Source organism: Danio rerio, chromosome 17 (genome assembly GCF_052040795.2).
Source record: "Danio rerio strain M-AB ecotype USA chromosome 17, GRCz13ab, whole genome shotgun sequence".
In the NCBI taxonomy this organism is placed as follows: domain Eukaryota; kingdom Metazoa; phylum Chordata; class Actinopteri; order Cypriniformes; family Danionidae; genus Danio; species Danio rerio.
In genome coordinates this window covers 20,746,434-20,770,398 of record NC_141037.1, presented here as the reverse complement: position 1 = coordinate 20,770,398, position 23,965 = coordinate 20,746,434, and the positions used below count along the sequence as shown (strand labels likewise).

At 35.0% G+C, this 23,965-nt stretch overlaps 1 protein-coding gene and 1 long non-coding RNA gene across 13 annotated transcripts in view; one reads left to right on the top strand and one right to left on the bottom strand.

Annotated features, from left to right (window-relative positions):
- LOC141378551 (uncharacterized) overlaps positions 1–23,965 on the bottom strand; it is a 102,747-nt gene that overhangs the window by 69,717 nt on the left and 9,065 nt on the right. For 3 of the 12 annotated variants that reach the window (XR_015513296.1, XR_015513298.1, XR_015513297.1), the window contains exons 2-5: positions 19,493–19,558; positions 19,134–19,352; positions 14,673–14,865; positions 14,211–14,357 (exon numbers count right to left, since the gene is read on the bottom strand). This is a non-coding gene — a long non-coding RNA (uncharacterized LOC141378551). Of the gene's footprint in view, positions 1–14,210; positions 14,358–14,672; positions 14,866–15,951; positions 18,055–19,133; positions 19,353–19,492; positions 19,559–23,965 lie in introns of those variants that run through there. The other 9 variants (XR_015513301.1, XR_015513302.1, XR_015513299.1 and 6 more) reach the window with 4 other exon arrangements.
- On the top strand, positions 11,269–23,770 carry cyp26c1 (cytochrome P450, family 26, subfamily C, polypeptide 1). Its single transcript, NM_001029951.3, is given in 7 exon segments — positions 11,269–11,333; positions 12,004–12,351; positions 14,154–14,378; positions 14,536–14,811; positions 16,546–16,701; positions 19,154–19,579; positions 21,211–23,770. Coding segments are annotated over 6 exon segments (1,665 nt in total). The 5' UTR covers positions 11,269–11,333; positions 12,004–12,147; the 3' UTR covers positions 21,589–23,770.

The window sequence follows — 23,965 nt, the reverse complement described above, 5'->3', positions numbered from 1 at the left end:
CAGTCATTTTTAAACCAACTGTTAAAACAAGGAAGCATGTTTTGAAGATGTGGACAGTTTTGCTGAAACTTTTGCTTTTTGCATGTTTGACAGCATAAAATCCCAGAGAGTCGCACTTAAAAGAGTATTCAGTTTTCTCAGAAACAGATAAATGTGCTTGTGTCAACAACACTTCAGAAATCTATTGACTGATTAAAAATGGTCACGATGGTGACTGCTGTAGTTATTCCAGCTGCTTTATTTTTTTTTTTATGTTTATCTTCAGGAAATCACTGAAGGCATATATCATGTTATCATAACGATATAATGTGGTAATAAGCTCGTAAACTGTACTGTGCATTTACATCGTGGTCATATTCATCTATGAAAACACACAAAACAACATTAACATTATAGCAGACACTGTAAAAAGGTCATTCATAGCCACTAGACTTTTCTGACAGGCTATTTGAGTGTCATCGAGTGACAGAATGTTGTGGGACTACTTTACAGGAGTTATTATTATAGATTATAGATAGCAAAATTTTGCAGTTTTTATTGTAGCGTTTTGTTTTGTTTTTAAAGCATGATGGTAAAACACGAATACAGTTATAAATATATTAAAACATGTGCTTGTTTGTTGTAAAAACTCGTAATAATGACAAAAAAATACAAATTTGTGCATCTCTTTACTTCTAGGGTACAGCTATGCTGCCGTTGTAGCTGGTGTATTCTGGGAAATTTTCTTACCCCTTGGATTCGAGTGTGGTCTGGAAAAATCTTAGTTCTAAGGGGTATCTACCCCTTCCCCTTAGCCCTACACCTTCAAGCTAAAGAGAATTGGGACGAGTAAGAGGAAGAGGAAGGGTTAAGGGGGAGAATTGGGCCTTAAGGTGGGTTCTGTTCTGCTATGCATAATACATTATTTAGTAGTGTAGTATTAGGACTTGCTTTAGTAAATGCAGCGATGCCCATGATCACAGAAATACTTGTGTAATATGCGAGAAAAAAAGATCACATGCAGCATATTTCATTAAATAATCAGTAAATTATCTATCCCACTGATTCACCCTGCTAAAAAACACAGGTTCAGCATCGAATCTAACCCACTGTCCAACATCTAATGCAATTTTTTCCTTAAGTAAATCTCTCTGTAAAAGCAAGCTAAAATGTCTCCTGCATTTCTAGTTATTTATGCATATATTTGTATGTTATTCGTGTACAAAATGCATTTGTTTTATTTGTATATGTCATACTTATATACTTTATTTTTTTAAATGAGTGTTTTCTGGCTTGCAAACTTATAAGTTTAAATCGGAGTCTATAGTTGTACATGTGTATTATAGGTAAAACATATTACAGTTTATAAACATTTCACATAAACATTAAAGTGTTTTTTTCCCACTGTTTTTACATCAGCGGGCACAATTTTTTTTATCTGGCCTAGCGCTCCTTAAGCCTACGGGTGGGCACCGGGTATAAAGTTCAGTATGAAACAAGTTCAGTTCATTATACAATGTTTTAACTATGTTTTGTCCTAACTATCCACATGCACAAAATGGCTATTTTCGAAACGGCTGAACAAAACTATAAACTACTATGACAATTATCAACTCAGATATTAAATATGTGCTTTCCTCAATGTTAAATGTTACTTATGTGACCTTAAATACCATTTTACATTAAATGTATTGCCATACTTACAGCAGCAACAGATATTTTACCTCAGATCTTACAATTAAGGAACCAGCAAACATACAGTTTGCAAATGAATGTTAGAATTGTGCCTCAGGGCAAACCAACAAATATCTGTCCCTTCAAGGTTAACAATTTACAAAAGAGATTTACTTACATTACAAACCTTAAAATTTCATAGGGAGTGCAGTGCACTATTTTGCGCTTCCGAATGGCTGGTATTTAAATACAGTCGTGCTGTGTCTGGTGCAGACAGACAAATTGCTTGTCACTGGAATCTTATTGTGTCACGTGTAGTTTGGACATGAGGATAGGCAGAAAGAACTTTGTCCATTTTTCATCCAGCATTTTTTATGTGTATATCAAAAAAGTATGTAAAACAGGTGGATGAAAACAGCTACAAACATTCTCTAAAATCCAAAATTGTACTAGAGCAAAGGCCACTAAGAGCCACTGCCATGCACAGCACTTGTTGTTTATTCTAGCAGCTTTGTTTTAACTCCTTAGGCCTGAAGACACAGCGAGAGAGTGTGTGAGAAGGGGAGCTTTAATGGATTCAGGCTTTTTGACTGAAACACCTTTTGAAAGCAAGCTTTAAAAAAAACATTTGCGGGCCTTTTAAAGTCTTTGTCCTGCTCTTTCCTCCCTTCTATCCCTCTGTCTATCGGTCCTTTTTGTACTGAGGTGCATTTGACCTCTTAATCACTGCCTGAGGTGAGCTCCACACGGCTAATGGATCCGTCCCTCTCGTTCTCACACACACATAGAGATTGTTGGTGCCATGGAGTGTAAACAGGGTGCCTCTTCAAAATGCCATTGTATAGTGTGAGAAGAGAGGAAGATCCTATCCTGGAGCAGAGTCCATGTCATCATGACCTCGAGAAAGAAGTGTCTTCCTGAATTTAAAAACCTCCTTAAAAATCAATGCAGAGATGAATAATTATTTAGTTTTTAATTTTTATATATATATATTTCTTAATTATGTTTAATTAGCTTGGATAAAATAAAAGCCCTTTTATTAATTTTTAAAAAACAATTTTGTAAGGTCAATAATAATAGCTCCTTTAAGATTTTTTTTTGTGATGGGCTACAGAAATCACTGTTGTTAAATGACTTACCTATTTACCCTAACATTGAGCATTTACATTGAACTTTTTAAAATAAATAATAATCATAGGAGGGCTAATAACTTTGACTTTAACTATATATATTGGCAATTAGCCTAATTAGTAGGATCACGTACAGCATTATATACAATATCTTAAAATTAACCATTTCAAGGTGATACAACACCTGATGGCCAAGTCTGTGTTTGTTAACCATCAAGATTCTAAATCACTGCACTTTCAAGTATTAAATATTCAAGAAAAAGAAAAGATGAATCGCTGTATTGTATTTGCCGTGTCGCTGTAGTGTCGGGAGGAAGCGTAGGCCTCAGGGGTCAGAGAGTGAGGTCACGGGGCGACACCCAGAACACAACCTGATACTCGCTCAGCCTCACACCCCTCTGACAGATAAGGAAGTCAGTCGGGTGGTCAGAAGTTGTTACACATCTAAAAACCTCCATCACAGTCCCTGGGGCTCACTGCGCTTTCCTCACTCCACACGCACACACCCGTGCACATCGTACACATACAGTGAGGCTCAAATGTCGGACGTGATCTGCCATTCTAATTCAATTTAAAACAAAAATAACAAATGTAATGACAAAAACAATGTGAAATATTCAACAGAATCTCACAACAAGTAACTTTTTGATTTAGTTGCAAATTCATATTCATTTTGTATGATCTCATTTGTGCATTTTAGTACAACTTGCTCCTCCACCAATAAGTGGGTTGGGTTTGGGGTCATGCTTCCTTTTAAAAATCATACGTTTTCGTACAAATGAAATCTGACAAATTTTATTATCAAATTCAGTGCTATATTTTTATGTATACATTTTTTTTAGAAATAGGACTATACACTCACCGGCCACTTTATTGGGTACATCTTACTAGTACCGTGTTGGACCCGCTTTTGCCTTTAGAACTGCTTTAATTCTTCGTAGCATAGATTTAACAAGTTACTGGAAATATTGCTCAGAGATTTTGGTCCATATTGAGCATCACGCAGTAGTTGCAGATTTGTCGGCTGCACATCCATGATGCAAATCTACCATTCCACGACATCCAAAAAGTGCTTTATTGGATTAAGATTTGGTGACTGTGGAGGCCATTTGAGTACAGTGAATCCACTGTCACGTTCAAGAAACCAGTCTGAGATGATTCACGCTTTATGACATGGTCTGTTATCCTGCTTGCATGGTCAGCAACAATACTCAGGTAGGCTGTGGCATTGACACAATGCTTAATTGGTACTAAAGAGCCCAATGTGTGCAATGAAAACTATTACACTACCACCACTAACCTAAACCATTAATACAAGGCTGGATAGATCAATTAATTCATGTTGTTGACGCCACATTCTAACCCTTCCATCCAAATGTCACAGCAGAAATCGAGACTCATCAGACCAGACAACGTTTTTCCAATCTTCTATTGTCCAATTTTGGCACTCGATGTGCTTTTCTGCTGTTGTAGCCCATCTGCCTGGCATCAACAAGGCATTTGTGCCCAAAGAACTGCCGCTCACTAGATATTTTCTCTTTTTCAGTCCATTCTTTGTAAACCATTCTTTGAAAACATTCTTTGTAGAGATGGTTGTGCGTGAAAATCCCAGTAGATTAGCAGTTTCTGAAATACTCAGACAAGCTTGTTTGGCACCAACAACCAAGCCATTTTCAAAGTCACAAATCAACTTTCTTCCCCATTATGATACTCAGTTTAAACTGCAACAGATTGTCTTGACCATGTCTACATAAATGCATTGAGTTGCTGTCATGTGATTGGCTGATTAGAAATTTGCGTTAACAAGCAGTTGGACAGATATACCTAATAAAGTGGCCGGTGTGTATATAAAATGTTAGTTTGTGAGAAATCCTAATCTTTGGATCTCACACACACAATAAAAATAATAAATAAATAAATGGAAGACTCTCTTACACACTTATCTGTCTTTTACATAAACTGTTAGACAGTGATGACAGACAGCATCTAAGAGGAGGGAAAGACCCTTAAGAATCAAAGCAGGACATGCAGGAGACGAGTTTGCATCTGTGTGTGTGCATGTGTGTGAGTGAAACTAGGGACTAACCTGATGATAGTTATATCTGAAGAAATATTCTCTTTTATCTCGCTGTTAGTGCTTTTTATCTTTCTTAAATAGTCTAACTCTTTATAGTGCTAATATTCCCCCGTCTGCATTTCTCTTCAGTGTCTCGGTGTCAGACAGGAAGGGCTTTTGTACTGTTGACAGATGAGGCTGTACCTCTGATCATCGGCAGAGACACTTTCTCTCTCTCGGACACAGGAACTGATGATTGAGCAGCATTAGAGAGCGAGGGATAAGGTAACCACTTAAAGCACAGTTGTGTGTGTCTCCCCTTCTGAGTATCTCTGTGTTAGCTGTGTGTGTAGATTCCACACAAATGGTTTTCACCTTAGATCAACGGATTGGTTCGTTTGCTTAAAGAGTTTAGCTTGTGACTTTGTCTGTTTCATGACTGGCTGTACAGTATAAACATATCTGTTAATTAACCATATTGTGTGATTCTAGTTTTTTGTCTGTTTAGTTACTCTTTCGAATTGCATTATGCAATGTTGATGTTAAAAAGTTTAACACGGAGGCTTTCATTGACATTTTAGTATAGCAAAAGATAAACTGGTAATGAGCTGAAAGTACTTTTTCTACAAAACAAAACAAAAAAAGTCAATAAAAGTCACCGTTAAACTGCAGATTTAATTTTAAATCAAGGCAGAGCAGAGATCAAAGTGCAATTGGAAAGTTTAAATGAATAGAAACAGTGAACCACAAATTAACAGATTTTTTACAATATACTTTTGGAAAGAAAAGTATGAAAAATATCCCTAAAAACAAATTTAATAGAGGCATATGTCTGTATTCACTTACAAAAACTGTGCTATAGTTTTTTTTTTTTTTTTTTGCACCCGTTCACTACAATGACTTTAATTTCTTAAAATCAAGTGCTATTTTTCACCTGGTTTTTGCCTACCTAAATTCAAAAGCTTGCCAAATCCACATGCAAAGGTGTAAATGCAAACGTTTGGTATCATTTTAAAGAACACCCTTTGAATTTTTATAAACCACTGTTGAAAATGATTAAAATAACTGTATATTTTGTCAGTGTTATAATAAACACTTTCAAAAAAGAGGAGGGGGAGTGTACTGTTTAAGTTCTGTGTGGTCGTGGTTGCTGTAATTATTTGGGTAGTTCCTGCACATGTCGGTAATCAGAAAAAGGACACATGTCTCTATCATAATTTATGCAAAAGTTATTCTATTCCAACTGATGAGAGAACAGAACCCCTTTTGGGGGTATTGGGCCAGTGCAGATCTTTAAAATTTAAAGAATGCAAAAGTAAATGACATCACAGAGCCAGTACCGTCTACGCAGAGCTACAATAATGATAATTGTTCTGAATATTTAAGAATAGCAGAACCTTCAGCAATACTGAGGAACTAAAATCACTTTAAAAAAAATATTCTTCAGCTGATGAACAATTAAAACATTAACAGCCATTCGGAATTGCATTTAAGTGTAAGATGCAAAAAAACGTATTGTGTTTTTTAAAATACTGCTTAAAAAGTTATGTTGTAATTATATTAATAGGGGAATTATGGCGATGCAGTGGTGCAGTAGGTAGTTTCTGGCGTTTCTGTGTGGAGTTTGCATGTTCATGTGGGTTTCCAAAGTCCAAAGTCATGCGGTACATGTGAATTGGGTAGGCTTAATCGTCCGTAGTGTATGAGTGTGTGTGTGAATGAGTGTGTGTGGATGTTTCCCAGAGATGGAAGGGCATCTGGTGCGTTAAAATGTGCTGTATAAGTTGGCAGTTCATTCTGCTGTGGCAACCCCGGATTAATAAAGGGACTAAGCCGAAAAGAAAATGAATGAATGAATAAGGGAATTATATGTAGGTTACGGTCAGTTAACACTAAGGACAGTCATGAAATAACGATCAAGACACAGTATATGTCCATGTCTCAATTTGTATACTCATTCATTCATTCATTCATTTTCTTTTCAGTTTATTACCTTTATTAATCAGGGGTCACCACAGTGGAATGAACCGCCAACTTATCCAGCACGTTTTATGCAGCAGATGCCCTTCCAGCTGCAACCCATCTCTGGGAAACACCCATACACACTCATTTACAGTTGTTATACGAACAATTTAGCTAACCCAATTCAGCTGTACTGCATGTCTTTGGACTGTGGGGGAAACCAAAGCACCCGGAGAAAACCCAAGCGAACATGGGGAGAACATGCAAACTACATACAGAAACGCCAACTGACCCAGCTGAGAATCGAACCAGCGACATTGTTGCTGTGAGGCAACAGCAATACCTACTGAGCAATTTGTATACTACGCACGGTTTAAACGATTAATAATTAGAGTTTACCCATTTTTTTTACAGTTCAATGTTATCAGCATTATATTTAATCTGTATCAACACTGTGAAATTTTATAAAGACAGATTTTAACTATTAAATGCATCATTATGCAAACACATGAGCAGATTTCCACACCATAACTATTCAGAGTTGCAAAAGAGAATCTTGATATTGTTCAGCTTTTTCAGCTGGTGAGCAAAACACTGATAGTCAACAGATAAAGAGTGTGAGCATTTAAAGAGACAGACAGCAAAACTTCAGCACACTCTTAGAGTAAACAGAACATTATTGTATGTCGGTGCGGACAATAATTTTGTTACTGTATTTTTATTTATAATTTATAATTATTTTGTACTGTAATCCACTTAATATTTTTAACGGTGTAAAAACCATCAAGATCTTAGGCTGTTGTTAACTGTTGACAACATGTTGCTACGGTGATGCTAAGGAATTCTGAGCCACTTTTTACGCATTTCAACTGCTAAATATTCAATATTTTTTACTTTTACTTACAAAACAAAAACTCTCAATGTGCAATGTAAAAGTCACAGAATTAGATTTGCACAACAGAAGTAGCCCACCTCAAAATTTAACAAATGTGCGGGTGTGTAACCCTACTGAAAAAAAAACTGCTTAAACCAGCCTATAGGCTGGTTGGCTGGTTTTAGCTGGTGAACCAGGCTGGTTTTAGAGGGGTTTTGACCATTTCCAGGTTTCCAGCCTTTTCCAGCCTGGTCTTAGCTGTTCAGGCTCGGAGATGACCAGTTAAAACCAGTATGTCCAGCCAGCCAGCTAAAACCAGGCTGGTCAAGCTGGTTTTAGCTTGATTTAGCTGGTCATTTTTCAGCCCGACCAGCTAAGTCCAGGCTGGACATCGCTGGAAACCAGCCTGGAAATGGCCAAAATCCCTATAAAACCAGGCTGGTCGACCAGCTAATACCAGCCAACCAGCCTAGGCTGGTTTAAGCTGGATTTTTCAGCAGGGAAATGTCTGAAAAAGCAGAACATAGGTTTAATTTGTCACGAAGAGTTTGTCTGAACAGAAGAAAGGAAAATTTTTTCAACTCATCACCTCAACAGCCAAAGTGAAACAATCCTCCAAATGTGTGTCATTACACAACAATGATCAAAGATGACTCTGATATTAAAGATCAGCATTGTCATTAAAGGCGCTAAAACACTCGTGTCTCATGTCTTTTAATGCGAAAGATCTACGCAACCATATTATGGCCTGTCAACATCAACAGTTTTATGTTTCATGATAATTAAGATGAATTCCACACAGACACACTGTAAAATTCCATCCTAATGCATCTGGTGGTGTGATGTGGTTTTGCTAACTTGTTTGATGATGTCATCAGTCAGGATCTGAGAGGTTATAGGTAAGTTACATACACAAGTTATGGAAACAAATGACATATGCTGTAGCTATCAAATTATGGCAAATTGAAGTTACGTTTATGTGCAACTAAATGGAGTAGATGTACAGTATAAGTTTTAAACTGATACTGAATAATATATTGTCATTAAGCAGATGCTTTTGTCCAAAGCAACTTACAATTGAGGAGACATTCAGCATTTCAATAGGAAGAGGCAATACACACAATATGTGCTTATTATATAAAAGAATTGTTTGTGCTTATAGTGCTAGAGGAAGGAGGGAAGTGGGTTTTTTTTTGTTTGTTTTTTTAGAGAGAAAGAGGTTTCTACAGGTGGTTTGTCAAGCCCACTCACCTGTGTGAATCTCACGTCATAACTGTACAATATATACATACATATGCAGGGCCATAGCCAGGGGGGTTCAGGAGGTTTGAAAGAAAGTTCTTCAGACAAATTGCAGAATTTAGCCCCTATATGAGCTCATTTGTCCCATTTTTGACAGTATGCCATCATAAATTGTGAAAACAGTCAATAGAAGAAGACTTTAAAAAATAACCAATAAAATAACCGATAAAAGAAGACTTTTATTATTTAAATGGACTGAGAAAATGAGATCCAAAACTTTACGTTTATGTTATTATTAATCACCTAATGCTGCATGCTGTAAGAATTACATTTATTCTTTTTAGGAATCCCCAATATTTTGTAATATAGAGTATCAGAATGTTTACATTTGTTTGTGTGTATATGGCAGATTACAGATATATGTGAGAGAAGATCTGGCCATGAGTGTGTGACTATGCAACAAGCCCCTGCATGTCTTTAACCTGACTTTGAGCTTTAGTTGGTATTCTTGGTCTCTGCTGTTAAAATTAATAACGGGATTTGTTCAGCCACCCCAGACAGGGAATGTCTTCTACACCTCTCCATCTCCTGCCCTCTCTCACATTGTACATAGTTCAAACATCTGAGATTAGTCATAAATAAAAATGAAAAACTGTCACCTGCAGCATCTTCTAACCTGATTTAAACATACAGGATGGACAAAATCCACATTACAAAACTTAGTCCAAAACTTACACACTAATGTCCACACTAATGTCCACACTAACTTAACTCACTAACACACACACACACACACACACACACACACACACACACACAATCTATACACAAATATATATGTATATATACATACATACATACATACATACATACATACATACATATACATACATACATACATACATACACATATATACTTTTAATGAAATAAAACGCTGTCTATGTGAATTTGTGATATTGATGATTTGTCTTTTTTGCATTAAGTAATTTGCAATTGTATTAACAATGTGCTTGCTGGTTACTCTTTTTACATACAGGCACTTTTTTTTTCTTTTAAAAATGGGCATCCTCTTTTTTTCAGGCACAAATATCAAAATGACTTTTGAAATTAATTTTTTTTTTTTTTTAACAGTATTTCCTTTAATATTTTTCTGCATTTTGACTGGAACGAAAGCAGTTTTAAAAATGTTTAAAAACCATTTTAAGGTCAAAATTAAAAAAAAAAAATTCAAAAGTGTAAGAAATTGGAAAAATATCCAATATCATGCCAGATTATGTCAATTTGCCTAGTCAACATAATAACCAAGTTAAGTCTTTGAATTGCACTTTAAGCTGAACACTAGTGTTCAAAATACGAAGAATATGTTACGATAAAATATGAACAAAATAAATTAGTTATAAGAAGTTTGGGAAACATTTAAAAAAAAATTCACAGGAGGGCTTACAATTTTGACTTAATGTAGCCTATAGAAACATTACATTTTACTACAACAGCTAAAATAATATAACATTAAGCAAATCCCAGCATTTGTTTTATTTTTATTTATCCTTAGCAAGTTGTCCATCAATATTGCCATACAAAACTTATTGTAAATTGCTAACGAAATTATTTGTAATGTAAAATCCTGATTATTACAAACAGGCTATATATATTATAGAAAAAAATATTAGCTTTTGTTTAAAATGTTGAGCACAGTTCGTTTATCTCACCGCAAAAACAGAATTGTTGCGCTCAACCAACTGCGATCAGAACATCATTAACATTCTTTTTAAAATGCGTACTAAAACCCATAATCCATAGACGGGTTAAACGAATGTGTTTTTTTTTTTTTTTTTTTTTTTTGGAAAAAGTAAATGCGTCTTCTCTATCAAAATGTACACCGTTATCATATTTTTTGCCTATTCTTTAAAAAAAATTGCTCTCATTGTGCGTTTATGGTTTTTACGCACAGAAGAAAGTTTTTATTTCCAAATTTAAATAAATAAATATATATTTTACACAAATTATAAGCTAATATTTTATGTAAACATTATAAGCAAAAAAAGGCTTGCTTTGATCGTAATAAATGAAAACGTGACGACAAAAGGATCGAATAGAATCTCAATGAGGAAATGGTTAAGCAACCAGTAAAACCCCAAACAATCTCTCTCTCGCTCACTCACTCACTCCCTCTGTTGCTTTTTCTTTCTTTCTGATTCCCTCTGAATAACCTACGATCGTTTCCCATCCTCTGTGATCCATCCACGACCTTTTCAACTATGAGAGAAAAAAACTGCTCACACGTCACTGGTGAAGGTGGATCATAATATGTGCCAATACCTATAAAGCTCGAGCGCGCGAGATGCACTGAAGACTCATATAGCTCACCTAACAGAGACAGAATCTGAAAGGGGATATTTTTACAGTCGTGCTGAGGTGAGTAAACATTCATTGTCTGACACTGTTTCACCTGTAAGTCACCTTTAGCTCTGTAATTGAGATGATGTGATTCTAGACTGCTGATTGCAGCTGCAAATCTGACAGAGACTGATTTTTGTTACACTCTTAAATTGAGACTCTGTAACTGATATTAGGTGTAGTTAGATCATTATCAAGAGTCGGTTTCCAAAAGCATATATTTTAGGATTAAAAACAAAATTCTGAAGCTCAGTTTCCGTATATTCGAATAAAAGTTGAATAAAAAAACTAAGGCACAGCATTTTTAAATTGAATTTCTGTAGCCTGCTATAAATGTGCTATTCAATATACAGACTGAATGGGGTTTACTTACGTTTAAATGTTTGAGAGGAGAGATTTTCTGCATTACGCACATATTAGTGCTTGTTAATTTCCAAACTTCCCGTTATCAAGTTCGTTAGTGTGGCTGAAAGCAGGACTGTCCTTAAAGTTGCACCCCAAGAAATCGTGGATAAACTCGAATGAAAGACATGCCAGCGCATGCAACTTGTAAAACTGTTTGGAATAGTTGTCAGTTTCTTGGCTTTCTCTGTGAAGTTGGAGAGACTGGATGCAGAGTAGATCCCCCTTTTCCCCTCATGATTCACTGTAGGGTGAATGTAAAGTTGTATTCCTATTCTATTTCCAGATATTCGAGGAGCGCGTAAAGAGAGCTTCTTGCGTATTGCACAACTTCTGGAGGCGCTCCATCCCGCAGATCATAACTGGAACAACACGCACAGGCGCACGTGGATTCTGTTCTTTCTCTTTTGGCTTTTGATCATCGTTCGAGATGTTCGGGCACGATTTCTGCCTCGTGTCCGCTTTGCTTTCGGTTGCCGATGCCGTCTTACCGACAGTGCTGCTGCTCGCGGTCTCGCGGCTGCTTTGGGAGTTCAGGTGGAGCATCACCCGGGACAAGACGTGTAAACTCCCACTCCCGCAGGGATCCATGGGCTGGCCGCTGGTCGGAGAAACTTTCCACTGGCTTTTCCAGGTAAGACTTTAAAACTCTTGTCGGTTTCTAACAGTTCTGAGCTGTTTTTATAATAATAATAATAATAATAATCTTTTGACTTTATGATTAGATTTTTGTTCTGAAAGTAACACTATTACAAACCAGTTTTGAAATAGAGCCCATAATAGGCTATATTGTGATAATGTTACATTATAATACATTTTTTGAGTAAAATATATTCTGAATTAGGCCTATATTATATTTTATATTTTAATTGGCTAGTAAGTGCAGCTAACAGGGAAAGTATGCTTATAAACGTTCTATAAAGGCTACAGGAATGTTACTTAAATGAAAAGCAAACAAAAAGTGATTCAGGAATAATTAATGTGTCGGTGTTATTTGGATAAGGGATTCACAAAGATAAACAACAAAATCGTAAGGCCAAGGCACTCGAAAAGTAAATGAAAAGTGCCTTGAACTTATGTATTTGTTGTTAATAAAAATGTTATTAAAATTGAAATGTTCTAATGACGTTATTAATAGCCTATTCAAATAGCTTTAAAGTAAAAAAAAAAAAAAATAAAGTGTTAAAATCAGTCAGTTATTTACTTTTTTACAGCGCGGTCATCATTACTACAAAAGATGCAACTTTGTAATGAAAATCATCTTGCTAAAAAAGTGTTTTTGGCGCCCCTAGCGCATTAAGTTAACTGAACAAAATAACTATTAAAATTGCATTCAAGCCATATTAAAATATCTCCTGTGTTTATGCCATAAGCTATGTCAGGGTATATGGGTCTAAAATTGCGTTATAAACAAATATGGAAAAGTAATTTTTGTAAAAAATAAATAAATAAATAAATAAATGTGGATGGATGGATGGATGGATGGATGGATGGATGGATGGATGGATGGATGGATGGATGGATGGATGGATGGATGGATGGATGGATGGATGGATGGATGGATGGATGGATGGATGGATGGATGGATGGATGGATGGATGGATGGATGGATGGATGGATGGATGGATGGATGGATGGATGGATGGATGGATGGATGGATGGATAGATAGATAGATAGATAGATAGATAGATAGATAGATAGATAGATAGATAGATAGATAGATAGATAGATAGATAGATATATGTTTTCATAATTTCCGCACAGTGGAACATTTTATTCAGCATTCTGTTATTTCACTGAGAAAAGGACTTTTTTCCAAACCACAATTTTTCATTCAGTTTTTGCATTATATGCTACCCCGGAGTGTTTTATTTAGAATTTTCTGTTAAGAAAATTTTTTTCCATACTAATTTAATTTAATTTTCCATACTCTTTCAGTTTTATTTCTAGTTTATGTAGGCCTTTACACCGGAATGCTTTATGTTATATTTTACATGCTATTTTAGCATATAATTTAAAAGGTAAAGAGTCTAACCTTTGCTGTTTGCTTCATCTTTATAGTTTATTAGTGATTTATGCATTACATTTCTGATTACCCAAACAATGTTGTTTTTAATGAAATATGAGACATATACGGTAACTTCTCTGATTTTGGCTGCAATGTAATGATGTGCACCTTTTGTGAAGTGAATTGAACATATGAACTAGTTCATCTACCATACAAATGCACACACAAAAATATTCTCTGGCATGTGTTAAATTAGTGAGGATTTAATTCTTCATGTAGTTAAAAACAGATATTTCACCTTGATTTCATGCACAGTTGCGGAACTGAACAATTTGTTTTTAGAGCATGTAAAATAAAACTGCTATACACTACCTTACAGTCACAAAAGTCTGAATAGTCCTGCTCAAACTCTGTTATGTTGTGACAGGGTTCCAGCTTTCACATCTCAAGACGAGAGAAACATGGAAATGTTTTTAAAACTCACCTTTTGGGCAAACCTCTCATCCGAGTGACCGGTGCAGAAAACATCCGGAAGATTCTGCTGGGTGAACATACGGTGGTCTGCACACAGTGGCCCCAGAGCACAAGAATCATCCTGGGACCCAACACTCTAGTAAACTCAGTTGGAGATCTGCACAAGAGGAAAAGAAAAGTAAGTTGAACATATTTATTAATATCTCTACAGCAATAAATATCTTCTTGATTTTAGTGTCTTTGAGCTGTCAAAAAAAAAACATTTCATTTCCAGCCATCACTCTTGCAATGAATAGTTATCCATTTGATTCATGAATTTATTATTTGCTTGATAGGTCCTTGCTAAAGTGTTTAGTCGTGGGGCGCTGGAGGCATATCTTACTCGCCTTCAAGATGTCGTCAAGTCTGAAATTGCTAAGTGGTGCACTGAGACCGGGTCTGTGGAGGTTTACACCGCTGCCAAGTCACTCACCTTCCGCATCGCCGTGCGAGTCCTGCTGGGTCTGCACCTGGAGGAGCAGCAAATCACTTATCTCTCCAAAACCTTCGAGCAGCTCATGAATAATCTCTTCTCTCTTCCTATTGACACTCCTGTTAGCGGCCTGCGCAAGGTGAGGATAACCGTAGTTTCAGCCTTCCCTTACAAAATTTATAGGACAGATCACCTAAAAATGAAAATTTACACACAATTTACTCTCCCTCAACTCGTTCCAAACCTTTATGAGTTGTTGTTGTTGTTAAACAGAGAAGACAGTATTTTGAAAATGTTGGAAACTGGTAGCCACTGACATACATAGGCAAAATAAATACTATGGAAGTCAATGGTTAACAGGTTCCAACATTCTATAAAATGGCTTCCTTTGAGTTCATCAAAAGAAAGAAACAGATTTGAAACAAGTGGAGGAGGAGTAAATGATCACTGGGAACTGTTTAACTCTTTAATTCCAACCATCAAAATTGTGATAGTGCTTTCTTATTTTTGGAATCTCTGAAATGATTGGTGTTAATATGTTTGATCTAGAAATATACAATTTGAGTTGCCCTCAATTGATAAATGTATGGTCCAGTTTTTTTGATACACTCAAGAAAGCTATTAACATAAATCTAGACCCTAACCCCTCGACAGCCCCTTTTGGTATTTCAGAGAGAGTTGACTTGACTGTTGCATCTCGCCAGGTCATTACTTTTTCTACGCTTTTAGCTAGACGAGACATTCGTATAAATTGAAAACAGGTACTTCCTCCATCACATGACATGTGGATCCAAGAAATCTTTAGCTGGATAAAACTTGAGAAGTTAAAATGCTTACTTGCAGGATCTCTCAAATCTTTTTACAAAACCTGGAGCCCTGTTTTAGACTACATCAAAGGCTTAGCCTGTTCAGTTGATATCAACTCTAATAGACAGTTGAGAGAAAATAGAAAATACTGACTCCTTAATTCAAAACGTGTCTTTTTTTGCTCTTCTGTTGTAATCTTGCTATTTATAAATATATATTTTTTTTCATCCTTAATTATTATTACTTTTTTATATATTTTTTTCTCTCAGAGGATATGTTTGTTTTTAATTCAATTTAAACTGTATTTTATTTTGAGGGATGCTGGGTAAATGAGAAAAATTAGACAGTCTGTAATTTATCCTATGTTGTATTGTATACAACTATGTATGGTCTTGTGAAACACCAAAAAAAGAAAGAAAAAAAATACAATATACAGCTGTATGTTGTTATATACAAAATACAAGTACAATTTAGATAAAAATGTATATTTAAAACAATATCACATGACAAAATTGTCACTATTATACAACTGAATAACAATGCAGTTCTGACTATGCTGTTTCTCAATGATTACTACTCTGACCAAGTATAAAACTTAATTTATCCAACATAATATAAAAGAAGACATGGTGTTTGTGTGTTAGGGAAGGGTGAGGATTAACGCTCATGTACTTAAATTGCAAGATAGATTTATCAAGAAAGTAAATGACATATTTAGATCAATGTATACATAAACAGTCACACTTTACAAAAGTTCATTAGTTAATGTTAGTACTGACATGAACTAATAATGAACAATACTTAGTTCAACATTTACTAATGCATTATTAACATCAAAAATCATGCTTGTTAACATTAGTTAATGGACTGAGTTAACATGAACTAACAAGGAACAATTCAGATGTATCACTACTGTAATAAATCTATTGTTTATTGTTTGTTCGAGTTAGTGAATACATTAACTAATACAACCTTATTGTAAAGTGTTACAAAGTAAATAATGTTAAAATCTTGGTTGCTTTGAAAATGGTTTAGGTATGACCCCAGTCTGTTTGATTTATTCTAGGGAATCAGAGCTCGTGAGATTCTGCACTCTGCCATGGAGAAGATCATAGAGGAGAAGCTGAAAAAACAGCAAGCCAGCGATTACTGCGATGCTTTTGACTACATGCTGAGCAGTGCGAGGGAAAATGACTATGAACTTACAATGCAAGAACTCAAGGTAAACCTTAAGACGCCAAATCTAAAAATATTGTGTGCTAGCTTTTTACTACACCCAGTTTTATAATGACTATAATGTCTTTCACTGAAATATGCATAGATACCAAAAATCTTGTCAGGCATATTTTAAGCAAGAACCATTGAATGGATATTAAACAATGCTATTTAAGGATCACAGTGCAGCCCCAAAACTCTAATTTATGGTCATTTTAAATGCCAATTTTATTTGTCATTATTCTTCAAAGCACTAAGCTTTACCCATTTGTTAGCAAAAAGTCCCTAAAGGGATAGTTCACCCAAAACTGAAAATTATGTCATATTTTTCTTTTACTCCACTTGTTCCAAACCATTTTTTTCTGTTGAACACAAAATAAGATATTCTGATGAATGTAGGTAACCAGTAGCCTTTAATTTTCATACTGTGGATGTTGATGGTTTTCGGTTTCCAAAATGTTTTCAACATAAAAAAATAACCACTTGAGGGTGAGTAAATGCTGAATAAAAGTTTACTTTTGGGTGAACAATCCATTTAATTATTGAAATATAAAACAGACTTGCATGATCACTTATTATTTTATAGATTTAATTAGGAATCAATATTCTTGCTCAGAATTAACATGCTTTATTTAGCATCCTTTATGTTCAGCTAAATGATAACGAAACATTCTTTGACCAAATATGTTAATATTATATTTTCTCAAAGGTTATTCAAAATGTGACCATGAACCAAAACAATCAGTCATGAGACAATTTTTCAAAATTGAGATTTATACATATATACTCATTAATAAATAAGCTTTGCATTTATGTATGGCTTGTTAGTATAAACAAATTGATGGCAGAGATACAAATATTTCAATATCTGGAATCTGAGGCTTCAAACAAAATCTAAATACTGAGAAAATTGGCAATAAAATTGTCTAAATTAAGTTCTTGGCCATGCATATTACAAATAAACAAATGTGTTTTATTATATTTAGAGTAAGACATTTACAAAATATCTTCTTGGAATGGCGACACGGTCGTTCAGTGGCTAGCACAGCAAGAAGGTTGCTGGTTTGAGTCCCAGCTAGGTCAGTTGGCATTTGTGTGTAGAGTTGGCATGTTCTCTCCGTGTTTGTGTTGGTTACCTCCGAGTGCTCTGGTTTCTCCTACAGTCCAAAGGCATGTGGTATAGGTGAACTGAATAAACTAAATTAGCCATAGTGTTTGTGCGTTAATTTCTGTGAATGCGTGTATGGAGGTTTCCCAGTACTGCGTTGCAGCTGGAAGGGCATCCTCTGTGTAAAACATAGCTGGATAAGTTGATGGTTCAATCCGCTGTGGCGACCCCCGATTAAGAAAGGGACTAAAGCTGAAGGAAAATGAATGAATGAATGAATGAATGAATGAATGAATGATCTTCTTGGAACATGATCTTTGTTTAAAACTATTATAAAACAAATTTTTGGCATAAAAGAAAAATCGGTAACACAATGTCATGATTGTGAATGAGATTTATGCATGCTTATCACCACTGTCATTAAGTGCCATCTACTCAGTAATGACATTGTTTGTTATGACAACTTGACAAACAAATATATCACACCCTGTTTTTGTCTTTGTCATGACAACTAGACTTTACCAAGAAAACAAAACTCCTAAATCTGTCATAAACATGATTATTATGAAGACATTATATGTGATCAATTTTATAACAGTCATTGATATTTTTATTTATCTCAACTACAGTGGTGCAAGCTAAATTTGTGATTAAAATGTCATTAAATATTAATGATGCTGTTAAAAATTACTACTTTTTCATTAATTAATTCATTCATTCATTCATTCATTCATTTTCCTTTGGCTTAATCCCTTTAATCATCAGGGGTCGCCACAGTGGTATGAACCCCCAACTTATCTAGCATATGTTTTGCACAGCGTATGCCCTTCCACTTGCAACACAGTACTGGGAAACACCCATACACACTCATTCACACACATACCCTACGAGCAATTTAGCTTAATTCACCTACAGCGCATGTCTTTGGACTGTGGGGAAAATCAGACCACCAGGAGCAAACTTTCGCCAACACGATGAGAACATGCAAACTCCACAAAGATATACCAACTGACTCAGCCGGTACTCAAAAAAGCGACCTTCTTGCTGTGAGGCCCCAGTGCTAACCACTGAGCCACCATGTCACCTGATTACTTTTTTAAAGAGACATTTTAATGACAAAAACAGTTTGTTCTACTGAAAATGTGATCAGAAAAATATTGATGACACAATTATAATGCCTCATGAAAATCATGTTTATTATAGGGGGCTAATAATCCAGGAGGGCTAATAATTATGACTTCAACTGTATTGCCATGTAACTTAAGAGATAAGGGTCAATTATTAAGTCCGGCAAACTGAAATATTTGCATTTTATTTGAATTTAGACTTACGAAATTAAAATGCATTGCAGGAAACGGCAGTTGAGTTAATCTTCGCTGCCCACTCGACGACGGCCAGCGCTTCAACATCCCTGATCATGCAGCTGCTGCGTCATCCAGACGTGAGCGAACGAGCCAGAGCAGAGCTGGAGAGCGAGGGCTTGATCACTGATGGCCATGGACACTGCCGCTCTCGATGCAATGGGAATGCCATCAGTGAAGAAGGTGAAGCTGCGGAGAAGAGCACCAGCGACCGGAGATCAGCGATCAATAAAGCAACTTATTTTGAAGCAGGAGACATGGAGGAGGGCCGTCGCTCTCGGACCCACGTCCCTTACCTGAGCTTGGAGAAACTGAGTCAACTTTCATACCTGGACTGCGTGGTCAAAGAGGTGCTTCGGTTCCTCCCACCGGTGTCTGGAGGATACAGGACAGTTCTGCAAACATTTGAACTGAACGTGAGTGGCTTTTTAGAACATTTACACAGATGCATTTTTAAATGCATTAAATTTAATGTTGCTGAGGAATCTTTATGGGTCTATATTGTTTTAAAAACAGATTATAAAATCATGATATTTTACACATTGAACGAAAACTAAACATTTTTCTAAAAATAAAAACTAAAAATTTTGGTTGCCAGTAATACTGTAAAATTTACAGTGTGCTTGTAAATTTTACAGTATTACAAAAACTAAATTAAAATGCATTTCAGGAAGAGGCAGTTCAGTTGATCTTCGCTGCCCTCTCTTAAATTTTACAGTATTACAGGCAAAATTTACATGCACACTCTAAATTAACATTTACAACTGTGCTGTTCATTTACAGTCCACTTTAGTGTGCATTTCATTGATGAAAAATTCTAGTCATAATTTTTGTGGCAAACAAGTTTCTACAGATGAAAACTAAATAAAAATTAAGTGATGATATCTACAACTATAATAAAAATATACTCACATTTTGTAGACTAATAAAAATGAGATGAGAATGTGATTGGGGGCGTTTTCTATGAAAAATATCCAATGAGTATCAATTTTGGTGTGTGATGCATGAGGCACACACACATTTGAAAAGTAACTGATCCACAGTAGACGCAGGATGCTGTTACAACATCCTAAGACTAGAGTAGATTTAGTCGACTAAAACTAAAACGATTAAGAAGATTAAAATAAAAAAGATTAACCAAATTTGCCAGTAATACTGTCAATTTTACAGCAATTGTATGATGTATGAATAATAAACATCATTATCAATAAGCTGTAGATAAAAATATGGATTGTTATTATTATTATTATTATTATTATGGATTTAGCTGAGAATTTTGGCATTCAATTGTGTAACTTATTTATTAACTGAAGTCTAGTGTGAATGAAAAATAGGAATGCAAAACTAATAATCATCATTATTGTTTGCTGCTTTTAAAAAATAAATGGAAGAAAGAATATTGTAATTTTCTTGAGCACTGAATAATCAAAGGCTCATATTAGTCATTTTATATTGGGCACAATTATGGTTAATATTATTATTAATTTAGAATATTACAAATCTAATTTTAGAAATGATACAATTGTCATATAGTAATTTTAACTGCTAATTTTATGTTACATTACAATTTAAAATTGTATCAATTATACATCATAATACCCTGAAAAATCAATATGATCATTTTATGTTGCCGATAAAAAAAATTATTGTGAAATGTCACTACACTCTCAGAAATAAAGGTACGCGAGCTGTCACTGGTGTGGTACCTTTTAAAAAAAGGTTCAAATGTGTACCTAAAAGGTCTATAATATCTTAAAGGTACATATTAGTACCATAAAAAATACAAAAAAAGTCCCTCTTAAAATGTTTAGGTACTAATATATACTTTTGAGGTACCAATATGGACCCTTCAAGTACATATGTGTACCTTTTGAAAAGGTGCACCCCAGTGACAGCTCAGCTACCTTCATTTCTGAGAGTGTATGTGTGTGTGTGTTTGTATATATATATATATATATATATATATATATATATATATATATATATATATATATATATATATATACACATGTCTAATATAAAAATTCCTTATGCTTTGTATCTGCAGGGTTATCAGATCCCGAAGGGCTGGAGCGTCATGTACAGCATCCGCGACACACACGAGACGGCAGAAGCTTATCAAAACCCGGAGTTTTTTGACCCAGACCGTTTCTGTGTGGGCCGAGAAGAAAGTAAAAGCGAGCGTTTTAGTTACGTGCCTTTCGGAGGCGGTGTGAGGAGATGCATCGGCCGAGAGCTGGCTTTGATTGTGCTCAAAACTCTGGCGGTGGAGCTACTGGCCACAGCGGACTGCACTCTGGCAACCCAAACATATCCAAGGATGCAGACGGTACCAATTGTGCATCCGGTCAATGGACTGCATGTGTTTTTTAACTACAGAACCCAAGGGATTGAGAGAAACCGGAGGGAGTCCACGCACATATAAGCAAATAAATAAATAAATAAATACATTACAAATATCAAGTAGACACTGTACCACTTAGGACACTTATGCACAACCATCAGACTGCCTTTGGAAACATAATGCTGGAATCATGCAGTTTTCTTTCTGGTGTTTATGTAAAGCAAAAACACCTGGAAATCTGACAGAGTTGGGTTAAAAATTATGGAGCCAGATCAGTCTCAAAAATCATTCATTTTTCTTTAGCTTAGTCTTCATTTTAGAAGTTGCCACAGTGGAATGAACCACCAACTATTCCAGCATATGTTTTTTTTTGTTTTTTTGTTTTTTTAACGCAGTGGATGCTCTTGCAGCTGCAACCCCGTACTGGGAAACACCCATACACACATACTCATACACTCCGAACGATTTAGCTTATTATGTCTTTTTAGACTGTGGTGGAAACCGGAGCACCCGTAGGAAACCCAAGCCTACACTGGGAGAACATGCAAACTCCATGCAAAAATGCCAACTGGTCCAACCGGGACTCGAACCAGCAACCTTCCTGCTGTGAGGCGGCAGCGCTAACCACTAAGCCGCCCTCCTCAAAAATAATACAATTACAAAATACACATTTCACATTTACAAAAAAATTATTTGTAAATTCAAACACAATTCATGAATGCACAAATCCAATTTGTAAATTCAATACAATTCATAAAAACATGCCAATCCAATTATTAAATTCAAAACACTTAAATACCCTAATCTAATTCATAAATTCAAAACAGTTTAAAAAATGTGCAAATTCGTTAAACACAATTCATGAATACGTAAATCCTTTTCGCAATTCAAAACACAATTAATAAATGCACAAATCTAATTGGTAAATTCAAAACACAATTCATAAATGTGCAAATGCAATTCCCAAACTCAAAACAATTCATAAATACACAATCCAATTTGTAAATTCAAAACACAAATTCAAATCATAAACTCAAAATAATTCATAAACGCGCAAATCAAATTCGTAAATTCAAAACACAATTCATAAAGGTACAAATCCAATTCGTGAATTAAAAATATAATTAATGAAAAAAATTTATGTAAATCCTATTCGTAGTTCAAAACACAATTCATAAATGTGCAAATCTAATTGGTAAATTCAAAACACAATTCATAAATGCGCAAATGCAATCGCAAACTCAAAACACAATTCGTAAATACGCAAATCCAATATGTACATTCAAAACACAATGCATAAATTCAAATTACAGTACAATATATAAATGCACACGAGTAATTTATTTGGGGAAATATTTATGATTTTACATGTAAATTTACACATTGTGTTTTGAATTTACGAACTGGATTTTTGTGAATTTAAATGTGAATTGCATTATGCATGTACGAGCTTGATTTTTGCAAATGTATTATTTCTGAGACTGATCTGGCTCCATAAAAAATTGGCTGATCATTAGAAAATGCTAAGCCTTCACTTCATTTTAGTGAACTTGTAGAAAGGGTAAATATCCACCAAGATTCATGAAAAAGTAACTTAAGCCTATGTAAAATGCAAACAAAGCTGTCGTATTACCAAGCCATTTTGATGTGCATGAGAACATCTTAAAAAAAAAAAGAGGGAAAAAAAAGAATAGAAACGCGTTTAATTCATTTGTTTCATCTCAGCCTTGTATGTGATAAACAAAACCTGTTTTTTTTTTTGTTGTTTTTTTAAATGAAGTAGGAACGCAAATAAGCTCTATTTATATGTATATTTCTCAAGTGTATAGGAATAGCTCAGTAAATAAGAAATAATATTATGCCACTTTCAAATTTCTAGGCCACTGTACTATAAAAATGTACCGTTCTAGTACTTACAGGAGTTAAATATTGCTTAAAACCACATAAATAGAGGAGACTAATGCATAGCGATTGGTGTTTATTATGAATGTAAGCTGTGAAAAATGATCCTTGCGCTGTGAACTGGGGGATCGGTTTAAATACAGGGAAGGAGAAAACGAGCAGCACTTTTTCTCCAAATTAGGAGTGTATGTACTTGTTTTGTCAATAATTGTGTGTAAGTTGTAGTTCCTGTACTCATGTTTGTCTTGTCGAACAGTGCTCGTGTTAATTTTATATCTTTTATGGTATCTATTTTGAAAGCTCTGCTATAATGTTTATAATGGTTCTGTTCAATAAAGATATTTAAATGTGTTTATTTGCACATTGTTTAGTGTGAGCGTATTTTTTGGGGGAAAATACATATTTCTTTGGTGATTTATTTAACTCATAGATTCCAGATATTTCAATAGTTGTGTTTCTGCCATATTGATCAATCAATGAAAATGAATAGTATGGTGATGATGATGATGATGATGATGATGATGATGATGATGAAAGCCTTTATTTGTCACATACA